The sequence below is a fragment of the Acanthopagrus latus genome, chromosome 8 (genome assembly GCF_904848185.1).
Source record: "Acanthopagrus latus isolate v.2019 chromosome 8, fAcaLat1.1, whole genome shotgun sequence".
Taxonomy (NCBI): Eukaryota; Metazoa; Chordata; class Actinopteri; order Spariformes; family Sparidae; genus Acanthopagrus; species Acanthopagrus latus.
The window spans coordinates 14,051,140-14,065,524 of NC_051046.1; the positions used below are offsets into that span (position 1 = coordinate 14,051,140).

Here is a 14,385-nt window from a genome sequence, read left to right on the forward strand (position 1 = left end):
GATTGGTCGACAGCTCGAAAACGTGAGGGAACATTGTGTCCCGGCCTGTATTTGTATAAAACTTGCAATACAAACAACTCCACAAAAGACTCCACAGTGTGTATTTGTATCCAGGATGTGTTTAATGTCAGTGTGCAGGGACTGTAAAGATTTATTCAACTAAACAATGAAATTCTTGTTGACAAGTACTGGCTCAAAACACCTGAGACAATTTGACACATGAGAAAAAACAGCCCACAACCTCCATAAATCTCCCCTCCGTAGGGCATCACATTATTGTGTAATGCTACTTTCGCACGTTAGCATCAGTGCTAATATGGAGTGGAATATTAGCTGTCGCGTTTAGAAAATAAATATTCACACAACATTACAGACAAAAGAAAGTTGCACCAAAATCTTTGCATCTGTGAACGCTAACAAGGTACGAATGCCAAAGTCTAGAGCTGACGATATCCTGTATTTTTATAATCAACAAATCCCAACAAAAAACAAACTAACAAGTAGTCTGTCATATTAATTTCTCTGTTATCGAACTTTATTGTAAACAATTTAAAAACATGTGAGTGTTGCTACTGGAGATAACCATTAGCGCAACAATTGTGTATGAATCCACAGCTGAAAATAGTTCCCTAAAAATGCACCTTTAACTACTTTTTAAACCTGCAAGGTTTTTGTGGCCACTTGGGGGCAGTGTAAACAGGCTGTGACCACAACAGACATATTATCTACTGTGCAATACGGCTGCAATTAAACTAGATTCATTATCGATTTCATCTGCCTAATCATTTCAATTAGAAAAAAAGTGAAACAAGCCCATCTCAGTATCTTACAGCACAATTTGACATAAAGTCCTGTTTTTTCCAACAGTCCAAAGACCATAATATTAAATATATTTTGAGAACCAAAAAATGGCAGCAAAATCTCACATTTGACGAAGTGATTATTTGAATCTTTGGAATCTATGGAAATACCCTAAACTGGCTCTATGTAACAATCTGTATGAATCCCTTTGTTATTGGCCATATGTGTGTAGATTCTAATGGGACATGTAAAATGAGACCTTTACTGTTGCCTTCACAATCCTGTGGATGATTTGTTTAAGTTGTATATTGCTGCTGGACTGTGGATTTCTCTGAGAAGGACTCAGGTCAGATTTTCTGCGATTTTCTGCGACAGTCCAAAGGATGTGACTTTATGCACGTTCTCGAGCTCCTCCTCTCGGTGCGTCTCTCCAGTGGCTAACTTTAATTTAGAGATGGAGTCCACTGAAGTAAAAGTAATGATCGGCTTCCAGCATGACACAGAAATTACACAGAGCCCCTTTAAACATTTTTTTTAGTTGATAATGAAAATAGTTGCAGATTAATTTGTCTTCTATCAATAAATCGTTAAAACTTTAGAATTATCATCACATTTAAAGCTGACATGGTGAAACAGTCTAGCAGCAAGTATGGAGCAACATTATCATTCATTTAGAATTGTGTCTCTGTAATGATTGCACATCTACTATTCTCTCCCAGTTCTGTTGTGGTCTCAGTCACCACCTCCTGAGGGAAATATCCAGCTCTTTAGCTGCTAAAAGCTCCACTATGTTCACCGGCATGTCATTAGCTATGTCCATTTTCTGCTGATGCTGAGCAGGAAGTGCAGAATGGTTTATTGGAGCTTCTTAGCTGGAACCAGGAAATGGAATGCAGTGAGAGTAGAGAGAGCGTACAGCCATGCAAATTGTTTTGATGAATAATTTCTGTATTTTTTTCTTCAAGCACTTCTTATAGCTTCTTAAATGATTAGCGGAAATTCAATCATAATAGTGAATGAAGGGTTTTTGGGTTTTAGACTGTTGGTCAGACAGAAGAAGAAATTTGTAGATGTCACTTTGGGCTCTGGGAAATCTTAATAAGAATTTTTCACAATTATTTGACGTTTTATCGACTAAATGATCATTAGTTGCAGCCTTAAAGTGAACCACAACAGTAAAGTTGTGAGTCAAACAGGTAAACAATGAGCTAAAAGATAACGCTCCGTAGAGTTGACAGGAGCTGCAGATTCAGGTGATGATTCTCTTTGTTCGTCACTACCAGCAACTTGTCATGGGATTTATTGACAGTAATGAAAATAACAGCAGCGTTATCCTTTAATCTGTAATGTCTTGGTGCGAGGGGGGCTTACTTAAGTCCTACGATGTGCAGTCAAGTATGAAAATGAAATGGAGAAAATGTATAAAATCGCTGCAGGATAGTCAACAACAATTACTAAGTCCAACACTGTGGCAGTTTTTCTACTCGACCACCAGTCTCTTCTTCTTCTTCACTCGGCCTTCTTCTCCTTGACACTGGGTCCACGCAGTGCCGCATGCAGGCTGCTGTGCACCTCCGTGTACAGCAGAGTTCCCAGGAAGACCACAGCCGTGCCCACCCAGTGCCAGGTGGTGAAGGGGTTTTGGAAGTAAAGGATGGAGAAAATGAGGCTGAGGAACTTCCTCAGAGTCACCACCAGAGTGACGGTCAGCGAGGCGCACTCTGTGGTCAGAATGAACACGCCGCGGATACACACATATCTGAAAGAACTGGTTAAAGTCTGACACAAGGGAAAGTTACACTTAAATTCGAAGATGGCACGTTACATCTGTAAGGCAGTAAGATAAAGCTTGTTTTGACAGGATACTGTGTGATGACGTTGACCAGCAGGTAGACCCACATTATCGGCACCGTCAGTCCAGTTTCAGGAACAACGACAGGAGCTGAGAAACAGAAGACGTTTATCTAATCTGTGAGTTGAGGATACAAATCATTAACTTTCCACCCGTTAAGTCTCCAGAAAGAACTCACTGCTTTGACTGAAGTAGGCTGCGTGGTTGTAGATGTTTGTGGAGAGCAGCAGGAAGCCCGGCAGAGGTAGGCAGTGCTGGACAGAGAGAGCAGAGACAAATCTTACTCATCTCAAATGAAGCACAACTCTGCCTGAAGCCGTTTGAATTCTGTGGGTGTGTTTTACGTGCCGGAGCAGACAGAAGACTCACATTATAGAAGAGAGCCTCCTTAGAGTGTTTCCCATACTGCTTGTACAGCGTCTCTTGGAAAATACCCATCCTTGCAGACATCAGGAGAGCAAAGGTCAACATGCCAATACCTGAGTGGACAGAGGTAAACAAAAACAAAAAAAAAAACTGCTTAATGATGTAATTTTGATATGGCTGGTCGTTTATATCTATTAATAAAGGGATTTCAAATTAGCGCTGAAATTAGTTGACAGTCATTTATCAAGCCAAAATGCCAAATATTTATTTGCTTTTCTCTCTTTAATGTCATTGTAGATGTAACGCCTTGGTGTTTTGGACTGCTGGCTAAATACAAAGGTTATGACGGACATTTGCCCCACTTCATGACATTTTATAGTCTAAATGATTAGCTGATTAATAAACTGATTAAAAGATGAAAAAATAAATAAATCACAGAGGTGGAAGGCTTTGTAATGGAATGCTGATGTTGCATCCCGCAATTAACCCCAACCTACATTAAAAATTACTGAATTACACTTAAAGACAACAGTCGTAAACATACGTAAAGACTCCTTCATATTCATGACAGGTGTCATGTCAGACCCATTCAAATAAAGTGGTACCAGCTCACCTATCAGCCAGTGCATGACGGCATAAAAGCCTTGCTCTTCTGATCCCTCGTTGGCCACATTCTGCAGAGACAAACAACAACATCGATAAATTTATCAGGTATTTCAAGAAAGAGGTTTGTATTTAAAATGTCACAAATATACTTAATGAGTTATTTGAGCTTTGTTTTAGCAGTGCGGCGTGTTCTGTGAGGACTCACCACTTGTCTGGCAGACATGACAGTGCAGATGAAGATACCAGCTGAAACTAAAGCTATGGACAGGTATTTACTCGCTGAATACCTGAAAGGTGAGAGGACAAATAAAAGCAATCAAAGTGCAGACTAATACAAAGACACAAAGGTGTTATTGTAAGCAAGAATTTACCTTTTCTTCAGGATTATTACTCCCAGGACCATGTTTGCGATCAGTGACCCCTGCAAAGAAAAAAAAGGCAGCAGGTCAAACATGGAGATCAGACTGAGGTGGAGGTGATGGATGGAAGTTAAAGCAGACAGACGACACTTCTTACTGATCTGAAGATCATGTGTAGCGGCATGGCGATGTTGAAGTTGAGAGCGTAGTTGTTGATCACACTGACTGTGAAGAACATGGTCACCATGATCACATAGTTTCTGGACAAAAAAAGAGACACATTGGGTTGGTTTTAGTGCAATATCTTTCCTGCAGTATTAATTTCAAAGTCTGTTTTTTGTTTTCTTACCGTACAGGGATGGCTGGTTTCTTCCTCCCAAAGTTTGCTTCGAAGATGAAACCTTCTAATGCAATGAATAGAAACTGAGCGAAGGTGACGATGTTGCCGCAACCCGGAAACTCTCTGGAGAACGCATCAGACAGAAATCAGGCAAGAAAAGAAGTGAATACACCAATAAACAACCACCAATGCTGATGAAAATCTATCTGATATGACTACGGAACAAAATGTTCACGTACAAGGCAACACGTTAAAGGTTTTATTCTCATTATGTTTAGTTAAATTTGTTGATTTCATTCCTCACTCTCCGACTATCTCCTCCTGCAAGTTGTAGTGACAGGCGACCAAATGAAACGCACTGTTAACTTGAGTAAACTTACACTATAGTACACAACTCAGCAAAATGTACCACAATGGTCTTGTCAGTTTGAGACATTTTACTGCCAAAATGTTCCAGATCAAATCTTAAAAGTTCCAGTTAAATTCTTGCTTAATGTATCTGTGTTGTTGTAATTACTAGTTTTCATCATTTTGTGCCTTATTCTGTCTATATCATAGAATAGTTAGGCGTTGTTATTTACTTGGCTGTGTTGAATACAGATTAGCTGCTTTGTTTTTAATACTGAAAGCTTTCATGTTTTAATCAATATTTTATTTGAATATTTTGTATGTATGGACCTCAGAAGTATCACTCGGTGTATGTATGGATTTTATTTCACTATACAACACAATGTAGACTTAAATTATGAATTATTTTCCTATGCAACTACTGTAATTTTAACAGCTGTGCATTAAAACTGCCTTTTAGGTGAACTTAGTTCTCTAGTTTTTTATTTTATGAAGGTACCAGAGCGACCACTCATGAGAACTTAATGAAGAAGGAATAAAGCTTTAACACAAGTACAAGAACGTGAGTAAAACTACTTAATGAGTAACTAAATAGTTAGTTTCCACCTCTGACTTTATGCTAATGTGTCACTCCACCCTAACTCTAACTACACTTTGCATACACTGACAGCTACTCGTTCAGTAGGAAGTTACCAAAAATATGTGACAGCTGTTTAAACGTATATGCAATAAAGTCAACATGACAGTCTAAGTTTGTCACTGACCTTACAAGCAGCTCCAGAGACACCACATTGCTACAGCATCCGACAAAGACAAGACCAATGGCAAAATATGTCCCCATGTTGGCTCACTGCTGAGAGAAACTCGATGGAGAAAATGTCACTTAATTAAGCGCTTTTCTGATGGGAGCATATTTGCAAACAACCAGCGATTAATGCTTTCTGTGAGGTTTTCCTGCTTCCACTCAAACTCCTGTTTGAGGGAATACGTCTAAATCTATGGTTGACCGCTTCCGTATCGCGTGGGCTCATGGGAGTTGTAGTTCATTTTTTTTTTTGAAAATCAAGGAAAAAGGTGCGCAGTGTCCTTAAACGTCTCTGTATTTAAAACACCATTGCAAATTAAATACACGTATTGTTTTGGGAGCAATACCAGGAGTACATATTAGTGAGATATGCGTAGATTAGCGAAGTAATATCGTAAATCAACGCGCAAACGGCGCAATCTCTGCGCAGCCGTGATGCACAGAAATGTTCGAACGAGCATGCGCAGATCAGTGGTTTCGTCAAAAAACATAAAGAGCACTCACTCTGACCGGATATTTGGGTACCACAAAACACACAGAAATAAAAACAAACAAAAAAACAAAAAACAAAAAAAACCCAAATACTCTGAAAATTTGAAAATAACATGTACATATTTTGGGTCCATTGGGTCTTGTTTACCAAGGTCTGTGGAGTTTTCCTGATACCCAGATTGTGTTCATTGAGCAGGTTTACTTGATATGTATTTATTACAAATGCACAATCATAGATGGTGGTGATATAGGCACAACCCCCTGTGACCCTGAATGAAATAACCATCATAGCAGGTGCATAGAAGTTATATCATTAATGGATATTATACATCAATAAGTGAATTTGTTAACAACAGAATTACATGTCAGCTTTGTCCTTCTGCTCTCAGCAAATCTGCTCATCAGTCCTGCACAAAATCCTGCAAGTTGAAATGTAAGTAAAGTGAGTAGAGTGAAATTCTGGTCTGCAACAGCATCATTCTGGCAGGTTTATATTGACATGCCATCTAAGGGGATAATCTGTAGTTATGACTTGTGGAGGCAGACGTGATTAGAGATTTAACATATTGTAAGTAAAAGTAGCAATGCCACACTATTAAAGTACTCAATTACAGTACTAACTTACAAGTACAATTAGTCCTGTAGGTTAAGGACATTTCAGCAAAGAGTACTTAGGTAGCTGAGTACCAGATCAGTGTTAAAGATTACTAAAATATGAATGCACATGTAAAATTGTGATGTTGAGCACTCCAAGAGGGAAACAGTTTAACTCCCTCTTATTTTGTTGGGTTGTTTGTTTTATAATGTATGTCAATGCTAACTAACAAAGTAACAAACACATCTTCAGCTTTCAGAAGCATAACAGATGGTTTGACTAGGGGCACCATAATGAGACGATCTTTGTTGGATTACGCGCTTGCGTGCCTCCGGAAGACGTGACGTGAAGTGACGTGACGTGGCGTAGCACCAAACCGCTAGCTTTGCCTTCACCACTGCTCCTGTAGCATCAGTTAGTTAGCGCTAACAGCCAAAGAAGGAGGTTAGAGTCGTTACGAGGTTTGAGCGAACTGATAAATCTTCCTGCTGCTGCCAAAATGATTTCACTCACGGACTCACAGAGTAAGACTGGGTCATGTTTTCATGCTGTTCTTTGTCTTTACAGTGTTTGTGTGTAAAGCCCGGGGTTAGCTAAATGTATGAGGTTAGCAGCTCAAACGCCATTGGCTGAGAGCGATGCTACGTCACGTAGCTGCACGTCACCGGTTTAAAAAGAAGAAATAACTGTGGACAAATTGGAAAAATTAGGCATTTATTATCTCCATAGAACCTTTCCTTTAATAACTGTTGGTTTATATATATTATCTTAATCTATTTACACAGTAACTGTTATTTATTACTTAAATCAACAGGTTATAAAAACTGTTTCGATTCATCGTTTTGTGTGAAAATGTTGCTGATAAAATGATGTGAGCGTGGAGGTGTTAGCATGTCTCATGAATTTCACTTTCACTTTCAACTGAACAAATAAAAGCAGTTAAGTTACCAGAGCACTGTTTAAAGCTAGAAAGGTGTCACAGCTGCAAAATATAAACAAAGTTAAAAAGTATGAAATTGTGTTGTCCATTAGTTTGTTTATTCATTTTTTTAAGTCATGAAAACTAAGAAAATGTGTTATTTAGTTTGTTTAAGCATGAACAAAATCAGTCAGTATTGATATGTCCTCGCCAAAACTCCATACTGCACCTTTAAGTGTTGGCCAAAAAAAACCAAACATTTAAAACTGTTTATTTGTCCATAAATCACACAAGAATGTCACAAGATCAAACACATTAAATCATTTATTTATGTCATTTATTACATAGATGCAGTGATCAGTTTAAGAAAAAATATGATTTGGGAGTCATATGCAGTGATTTGCGGCATTGTCCACAATAATCTGATTCAACTAGAGATATTTAAAGGCTAGCTCTGTGAATCTAAACAACATGGCAAAAACTATTTATTCTCACCCACACATAATGAATATTAAAGTTGTTATTTGTAAATGCAGTCCTGTCCCTATTCCCTGTAGTTTTTGTTTGTGATTATATTAGTGTCTACATCTGCTCTGTTTTTACTACAGTTTATGACATGTGATGTTACAGCTATAAGTGTTTTGTTTCTTAAATCCAACAGAAATTGGGATGGGGCTGACGGGGTTCGGTGTGTTTTTCCTCTTCTTTGGGATGATGCTGTTTTTTGATAAAGCTCTCCTTGCCATTGGAAATGTGAGTTGATCCATAATTCTATCAACAACATCTCCCTCATATGATCTGTGAGACGTGTTACATCCGTGATCGTGTTGTCCATCTTTGCTTTCTGTGCAGATTCTGTTTGTCACAGGCCTTTCCTTCGTCATCGGCCTGGAGCGAACATTCAGATTCTTCTTCCAGAGACACAAAGCGAAAGCCACCACCTTCTTCCTGGGAGGAGTGTTTGTGGTTCTGATCGGCTGGCCGATTATTGGAGTCGTTCTGGAGATCTATGGGTTCTTCCTCTTATTCAGGTAAGCTCAAACTGAAATACAACCGTCTCCTTATCACTGCTATCCTGAACTAGTCCTCATTTCTGGTCTCAACTTATTGATGCCCTCATTAACAGGGGATTCTTCCCGGTGGCAGTCGGCTTCATCAGACGAGTTCCTGTGCTCGGCGTTTTGCTCAGCTTACCAGGGATCAGTTCAGTAAGTATTTCATTAGAATCGGCGATTTGAAATTTGCAAAATATAAATTATTTGAGATATAAAACTAGCTTGAGATGACTATTTAGTCACTTCTGTCTCAGTCCTTGTGAAGTATTTGATGTATTGTACTTTTAAAGGGAGTTTTTTTGACTGACTTTTTACTTTTTACTGCTTACTGTTTTGGTGCACCCTGGTATGTTGACAAAGCAAACTAACTAGGTTTTGCCAGAGCTTTTAGCAGATCCAGACTGAGTGATGCAGTTGAAAGCTCTGGAAAGAAGCTAGATTTTGAGATACTGTCAATCTGTATGGATTTAGAAAAGATAGTTACAAACACTGATAGGAGGACTTGGACTGAAATGTGAGAGCTGGCAGTCGCTCTCTTGTCTGGGCTGATAACAGTGTCTCCCTTGTATTTAAAATGGCCTCATGAGATTCCTCTCTTAGAGGCGGCTATCTGTGTGAGACCTTTGTAAGTTTATGAAGACTGTCGGTGTCAAGGATCCGATATCAGAATGTAAAAGTCTTCATGGAAAACTTCCTTTTCAGTGGGTTCCAGGTCTTGTCTTTGTCTTAAACTGTATCTGATTGTGTCAACATCATGCTGCTCTCGTATTCTGTTTCATCGCTATACACTTAAATGAACGTCAAAAACTGGAACTGTGAAAATTAAAAGAAAGAATTCTTATTTGGTTGATTTAAGCCTTTAATTCAATCAATTAGGTTTAAATAAAATATTTTGGTTTTACACGCCGTTTTCCCATCTGTTTTTCTCCCCTCCTGATATTTTGAACTCTGACAAGTGAGAGTTAAATATGTAAGAATCCCAATTTGAAAGAGAAACCCTGATGTCAGTGCTTTGTAAAGGCAAATTAAAACACCTGGTTTTATGGAAAGCAGGCAGATTTTATGGTGCGTTTCATTACAAGTCAGAAGTCAGAACTGCCTGCAGCTGTAGCAGTCTCACTCAACACTGGACTAACTCCTGAAACTGTCACTTGGACAAAAAGAAAAACCTTGAGGAAATATTGTTAAGGTTGAAAAATGTTACCCTTTAATATTGTTTAGACTTTCAGCTGTTGAAATGATTCGGTGTCAAACATTTTCACAGTTTTTTCTTTGTGTTTTTTTTTTTTTAATCTGGAGTGAGTCTGAAGTGGTAAAAACTAACTGTGGATTGTTCTGTTTTTTCTCTTCCAGCTGGTGGATAAGATTGGGGAGAGCAACAATATGGTATAACAGAGGGCAGTTTTTGAGGTGGAGGAGAGTTTTAGTATTTATCATAGTCTCTATTAGTGACTGTATATTTTGGTCGTTGCCACTCCAGAACTGTGAATCTGAAACATTTCCCTGCACAAAAGACACAGCTGTACCTGCAGACGTTTGACTGACTCCATTATGTTTTTTTCTATCCGACTTGGACGACGCTACGAAGAGATTTTTTTTTTTTTGTTCTTGTTTGCATTTGAAAAGCTGGAAGCAGGTCTCCCATTTTGTATCATTCCAGTCTGATATTTATGGACTGATAACTTGGGACCACTGGATTAATTCAGCGGAGAGTTGGGAGCTCTTCACAGCGTCCACTCCGCCAGATCGTGTGCCTCGACCGTTGCTGAGAGCTTTTTGTTTTGAGTCCTTCCTGGAATTTTGTACATTTAAAATAAATACTGTTGAGCTAAATGTTGAACCTGAACTGTGGAAAAGTTTGAAGAGGTTTGTTATGGAGATGTTTTACTGTAACTTTTGTAAGTGCATACTTGAAATAAAGTGTGTCTTTTATAAATGTGTTTTTATATATTTTTTTTTGCTGCAGAGATCAGATTTTTATGCCACCCAGTATTTCAGTGTAATAACCCTGGTTTAAAGTACTGTGTGTGCTAACTCCCATTGCTTAAGTGTCCTCAACAAAGAGCCTTTGAGTTCTCTCACAATTCCAACAATTTTAGTTGAGTTAGATGGGTAAAAGTTTCAGTTTATGTAGCGTTTTTATTAAAATATGCCTTTGATACTTAAAAAAAAGCTTCATTCATCCACTTAGTCTCTCATTTCATGTACCAGTAATAATATTAGCATCATATTTTAACACTTCAGTCAGCCATTTTAGCATTTTTTGATCTGTATGTACAGTAAGCATTAAAAAACAGTTCAGCAGAATTAACTCCATATCAAAGTTTTTTATTAAAAGTTAACCTAAAAATTCACACACCACTTATATAGTAAATAATGTGACATTTCAAGTAAATAGTTAATAAATAGCTTGAATAACATCTTAAAGGAAAATGTCATTATTTACCATTAACCATGAATTCTCTCTCTCTCTCTTCCCTGTCACACACACTCATGTTGCTTTGATTGTCAACTTATTATGGAAACCATCAACACATGGACCGACCTGACACAGGTGTCTACACCCACATTCTCACTGACGCGCTGTCATCACATCAGCTTCATTCATAAAAAACCTCAGCGGTGACGTCACCGGGCGCTGACCCTGCGAAGAGACTCTGCTGATCAGAAAAGTTAAAATCTCTCGCTCATGTGTCTCTGATTAACGAACAGTGACACATCCAGCAACACCTGTCACTCTCAACGTGACGCAATTAAACTACCTGTCACGCTCATCAGTCGGGCTGTATAATGAGGTGGTTTGCTTTGTTTTCTTTATAATGTGACAGCAGAGGAGGATTGAAGCACAAATCAAAGACAAGCTGCAGCCTGCAGGAGAGCAACACACCAATTAAACAGTAAGTTATTTTCATTATTATTATTATTATTATTATTATTATTATTATTATTATTATTATTATTATTATTATCTTTCACTAAAACATCCAAGGCAACATTTCTCTTGACATTATGTTACATTTAAAACCAAAATTTAATACATTTAGCATTTATAATAAGTATACAAACATATTATATACGGTTAATTACACATTTTTATGTGGTTGTCAGCAGAAATGAAACTCTATATTTTTATAAACACTCAGTGGATGTTGGCATATAACATAGTAAAAAAAAAAAACAACAACTATGACAATAATATAAAAATAGTTCCTCACAGAGAAGTTATATTTGTTGACACTTTACAATAATCAACACATGAAAACGTCCTCATATCTGCTTATAACTGCTATTTATTTAAAAAAAAAAATGTTGGTTGTTGTTTCTCCTCTTTTATCTCTATAATCATGAGTTGAACTGTTTGTGTTATTCTAAATTGAATTAAATGTCATTACAGGATTCAACAATGTCTCTCATTGTCTCATTACTTGTGGTGACATTAGTCAGCCAGTGTTGGAGTGCACCACAGGTGGGTCGAAGTGGATTTTTTTCCTCTGAAATGATTAAGATGAATTTAAACATAATTCTGAGACAGAACTGTTTCTTTATATTCTGTCAGCGGAGAAACTGGACCCCTCAGGCCATATTATACCTGAAAGGAGCACGTAAGAATTAGCAGAGGAAATTTAAAAACAGTTTTTTTTTAATGTTTTGATCTGCCTGGCTGAATTAAACGCTGCTGATCTGTTACAGAGAGACACCGCTCAGTGTTGGAGCGCACCAACAGAGAGGAAGGAGACACTTTACATTCAGGTGAGCGTAGTGAAGCCCTGCAGCTGTTAGGAAATAATGTCATTTAATAATAATAATGATAATAATACATTTAATTTGCAATGCACTTTACATTTAAACAAATCTCAAAGTTCTAATGTAAGCAGCCGTGTGGTATTATTATTGGTAATGTAAAGTTTCTACCACTTCATAATAAATGATCCTTTGAAAGGGGATTACAAGTTAACTATCACTGACTTCATTAAAGGTTATTAATGATTACCTAGTGCTTTTTATTGAACTTTGAACTTTTTTATTGACTTGAAAACAACCATAGGTGTGATTTACACTGAGGACTCTGAGGACTGGTGTCTGCCACTTTGATTTTTTGTTCCTATCACTTTTCAAAAGAAGAATTTGTCAGATAAGTTCTGAAAATAGTTTTCACTACAGAAATGTTACCTATCCAGTGGAACTGAGATGCACACTACAGATGTGTTACTAACATTATTTGACTGACATGGTGTTGAAGTAGCGGATGTGTCGTTTGGACGGCTGTTACTTCGTCAGTAAACGTTATCGTGACTCTGCCCTATGATGGACAATTTTTCTTCCTTTATCTATCTATCTGCTCCAACCTCATAATGACTCTGACATTACATTGCCTTAAGTCACATATGTTAGAGACTGCTGAAGTTTTTAAAAATTACATAGTGCAACTTTAATAGGATGCACTGACCGTGAGCTATAAAGTATAGCTGATTCATTAACCTTCAATAAAATAATTTGCAAGTTATTAGCACTTTATAATGAGTTACTCGTACTATAAGACTTTCCAGTTACATCAGTTTGATATGACTTTTTCTTACAAAAATGAATGTCATCTGTCAGACAAACATGTCTCCTCTATGTTTGTGTTTTCTGTCATGGTTCTTGGTTTTGCATCTGGTTTCCTTTATTAAACGTCTTTGTTGCTCTGCAGTGAGTCACAACCTGAGCAGTGATGGACGCCGGTTTTCTTTGTCATCGATTCTTCTGGAGCTGCTGCAGCGAGCTATGGAAGAAGGTAAAACCCAGAGAGTTATTTCCAACACTCTGCTTCACCAACATCTGAGCTTATGTTTTTAACTGAACCTTTTTTTTTCTCCATGTATTTTCTCCCTCAGGTGGAGGCAATCCAGACAAATACTCAGATGAACAAGAACTTGATTTGAGCTATTTTTGATGTGTTCACCACAAGTTTTTTTCTCGTATTCATCGAGTTTTGTGTCACTTTTCACTGTAGTATACTTAATTATTTCATTAAACGTACTGTATAAATAAAAAATACCAGTTGTTCATTTATTTCTTGACTTGAACGATCACATCTCCTACTCATGAATGAACTTGCAGAATCCTCAAAATGGAAGGATTTCCCTTCACAGTCCTACATATTGTTATCAATTAAGAAGTGTCTGTCAGCTTGGGGCAACAATTAAGTCATTCACACCCCACCAGTGATCAACACCATGCTAAACACCATTCATCATCACACTGTCTACGCCGAGGTCACTGGGAGAGGCGGCTCAGTGAGTCTTATTGGAAACGGCAGCCTGAACCAGCCGTGACTCGGTCAAACAAAGGTCAGCAGCTGACAGGTAGTGGAGTCAAGCTTTTAATCCAGATGAAACTCAATTTGTTAATTAAACCGGCATTTTCTGTTTACCGTTTCAACAACCTGTGCTGCTTTCTGTTTGACACCAGCTCACTCACCAACAGGCTTTTCTTTTGCATCCAGCAAATGTAACCACAAATTTCAGACCTGTTAGATTTAGTACAGGAAACATCAACTGTGAGGTTATTTAGCGTTGTCTTTATCAATGTTTCCCTTACATGTGATCAATGTCTGCATTCCCTAGCAAACCTGATGCAAATGTTGGCCGTCCATATAGATATTTAAAGGATGGACATAGACAGTAAGTGATTTGCTCGATTAGAATGGGGGATGGATTCATCATGGAGCCACAATTGGGGTCATCGATTCAAACTGTTACAAACATCAGTCAGATAAAAGATCAATGAGTCAGACAGACTGGACGGACATATTGAACTAAACAACCCCTCTCCCCCTGTCTGCTACGAGGGAATGGGCAGGGGAAA

General features: G+C 37.9%; 3 protein-coding genes across 3 annotated transcripts; 2 read left to right on the plus strand and 1 right to left on the minus strand.

Annotated features, from left to right (window-relative positions):
• Window positions 1-97: 97 nt before the first annotated feature.
• Window positions 98-5,705, minus strand: slc35b4 (solute carrier family 35 member B4). Its single transcript, XM_037107082.1, has 10 exons — window positions 5,437-5,705; window positions 4,334-4,447; window positions 4,142-4,244; window positions 3,997-4,046; window positions 3,831-3,912; window positions 3,633-3,693; window positions 3,023-3,132; window positions 2,832-2,907; window positions 2,668-2,743; window positions 98-2,560 (listed from the first exon to the last, which is right to left on the minus strand). The coding sequence occupies exons 1-10, from the start codon at window positions 5,511-5,513 to the stop codon at window positions 2,311-2,313; spliced, it is 999 nt and encodes a 332-aa protein (XP_036962977.1). The 5' UTR covers window positions 5,514-5,705; the 3' UTR covers window positions 98-2,310.
• A 1,201-nt stretch (window positions 5,706-6,906) lies between these two features.
• golt1bb (golgi transport 1Bb) lies at window positions 6,907-10,474 on the plus strand. Its single transcript, XM_037105778.1, has 5 exons — window positions 6,907-7,088; window positions 8,145-8,236; window positions 8,336-8,514; window positions 8,610-8,691; window positions 9,892-10,474. Exons 1-5 carry the CDS (start codon window positions 7,064-7,066, stop codon window positions 9,928-9,930), a joined length of 417 nt encoding a protein of 138 aa, XP_036961673.1. The 5' UTR covers window positions 6,907-7,063; the 3' UTR covers window positions 9,931-10,474.
• A 677-nt stretch (window positions 10,475-11,151) lies between these two features.
• LOC119024743 (spexin prohormone 1-like) lies at window positions 11,152-13,546 on the plus strand. The gene is made up of 6 exons (XM_037107811.1): window positions 11,152-11,435; window positions 11,933-12,004; window positions 12,095-12,140; window positions 12,229-12,288; window positions 13,229-13,312; window positions 13,413-13,546. Exons 2-6 carry the CDS (start codon window positions 11,942-11,944, stop codon window positions 13,469-13,471), a joined length of 312 nt encoding a protein of 103 aa, XP_036963706.1. The 5' UTR covers window positions 11,152-11,435; window positions 11,933-11,941; the 3' UTR covers window positions 13,472-13,546.
• The last annotated feature ends 839 nt before the right edge of the window (window positions 13,547-14,385 follow it).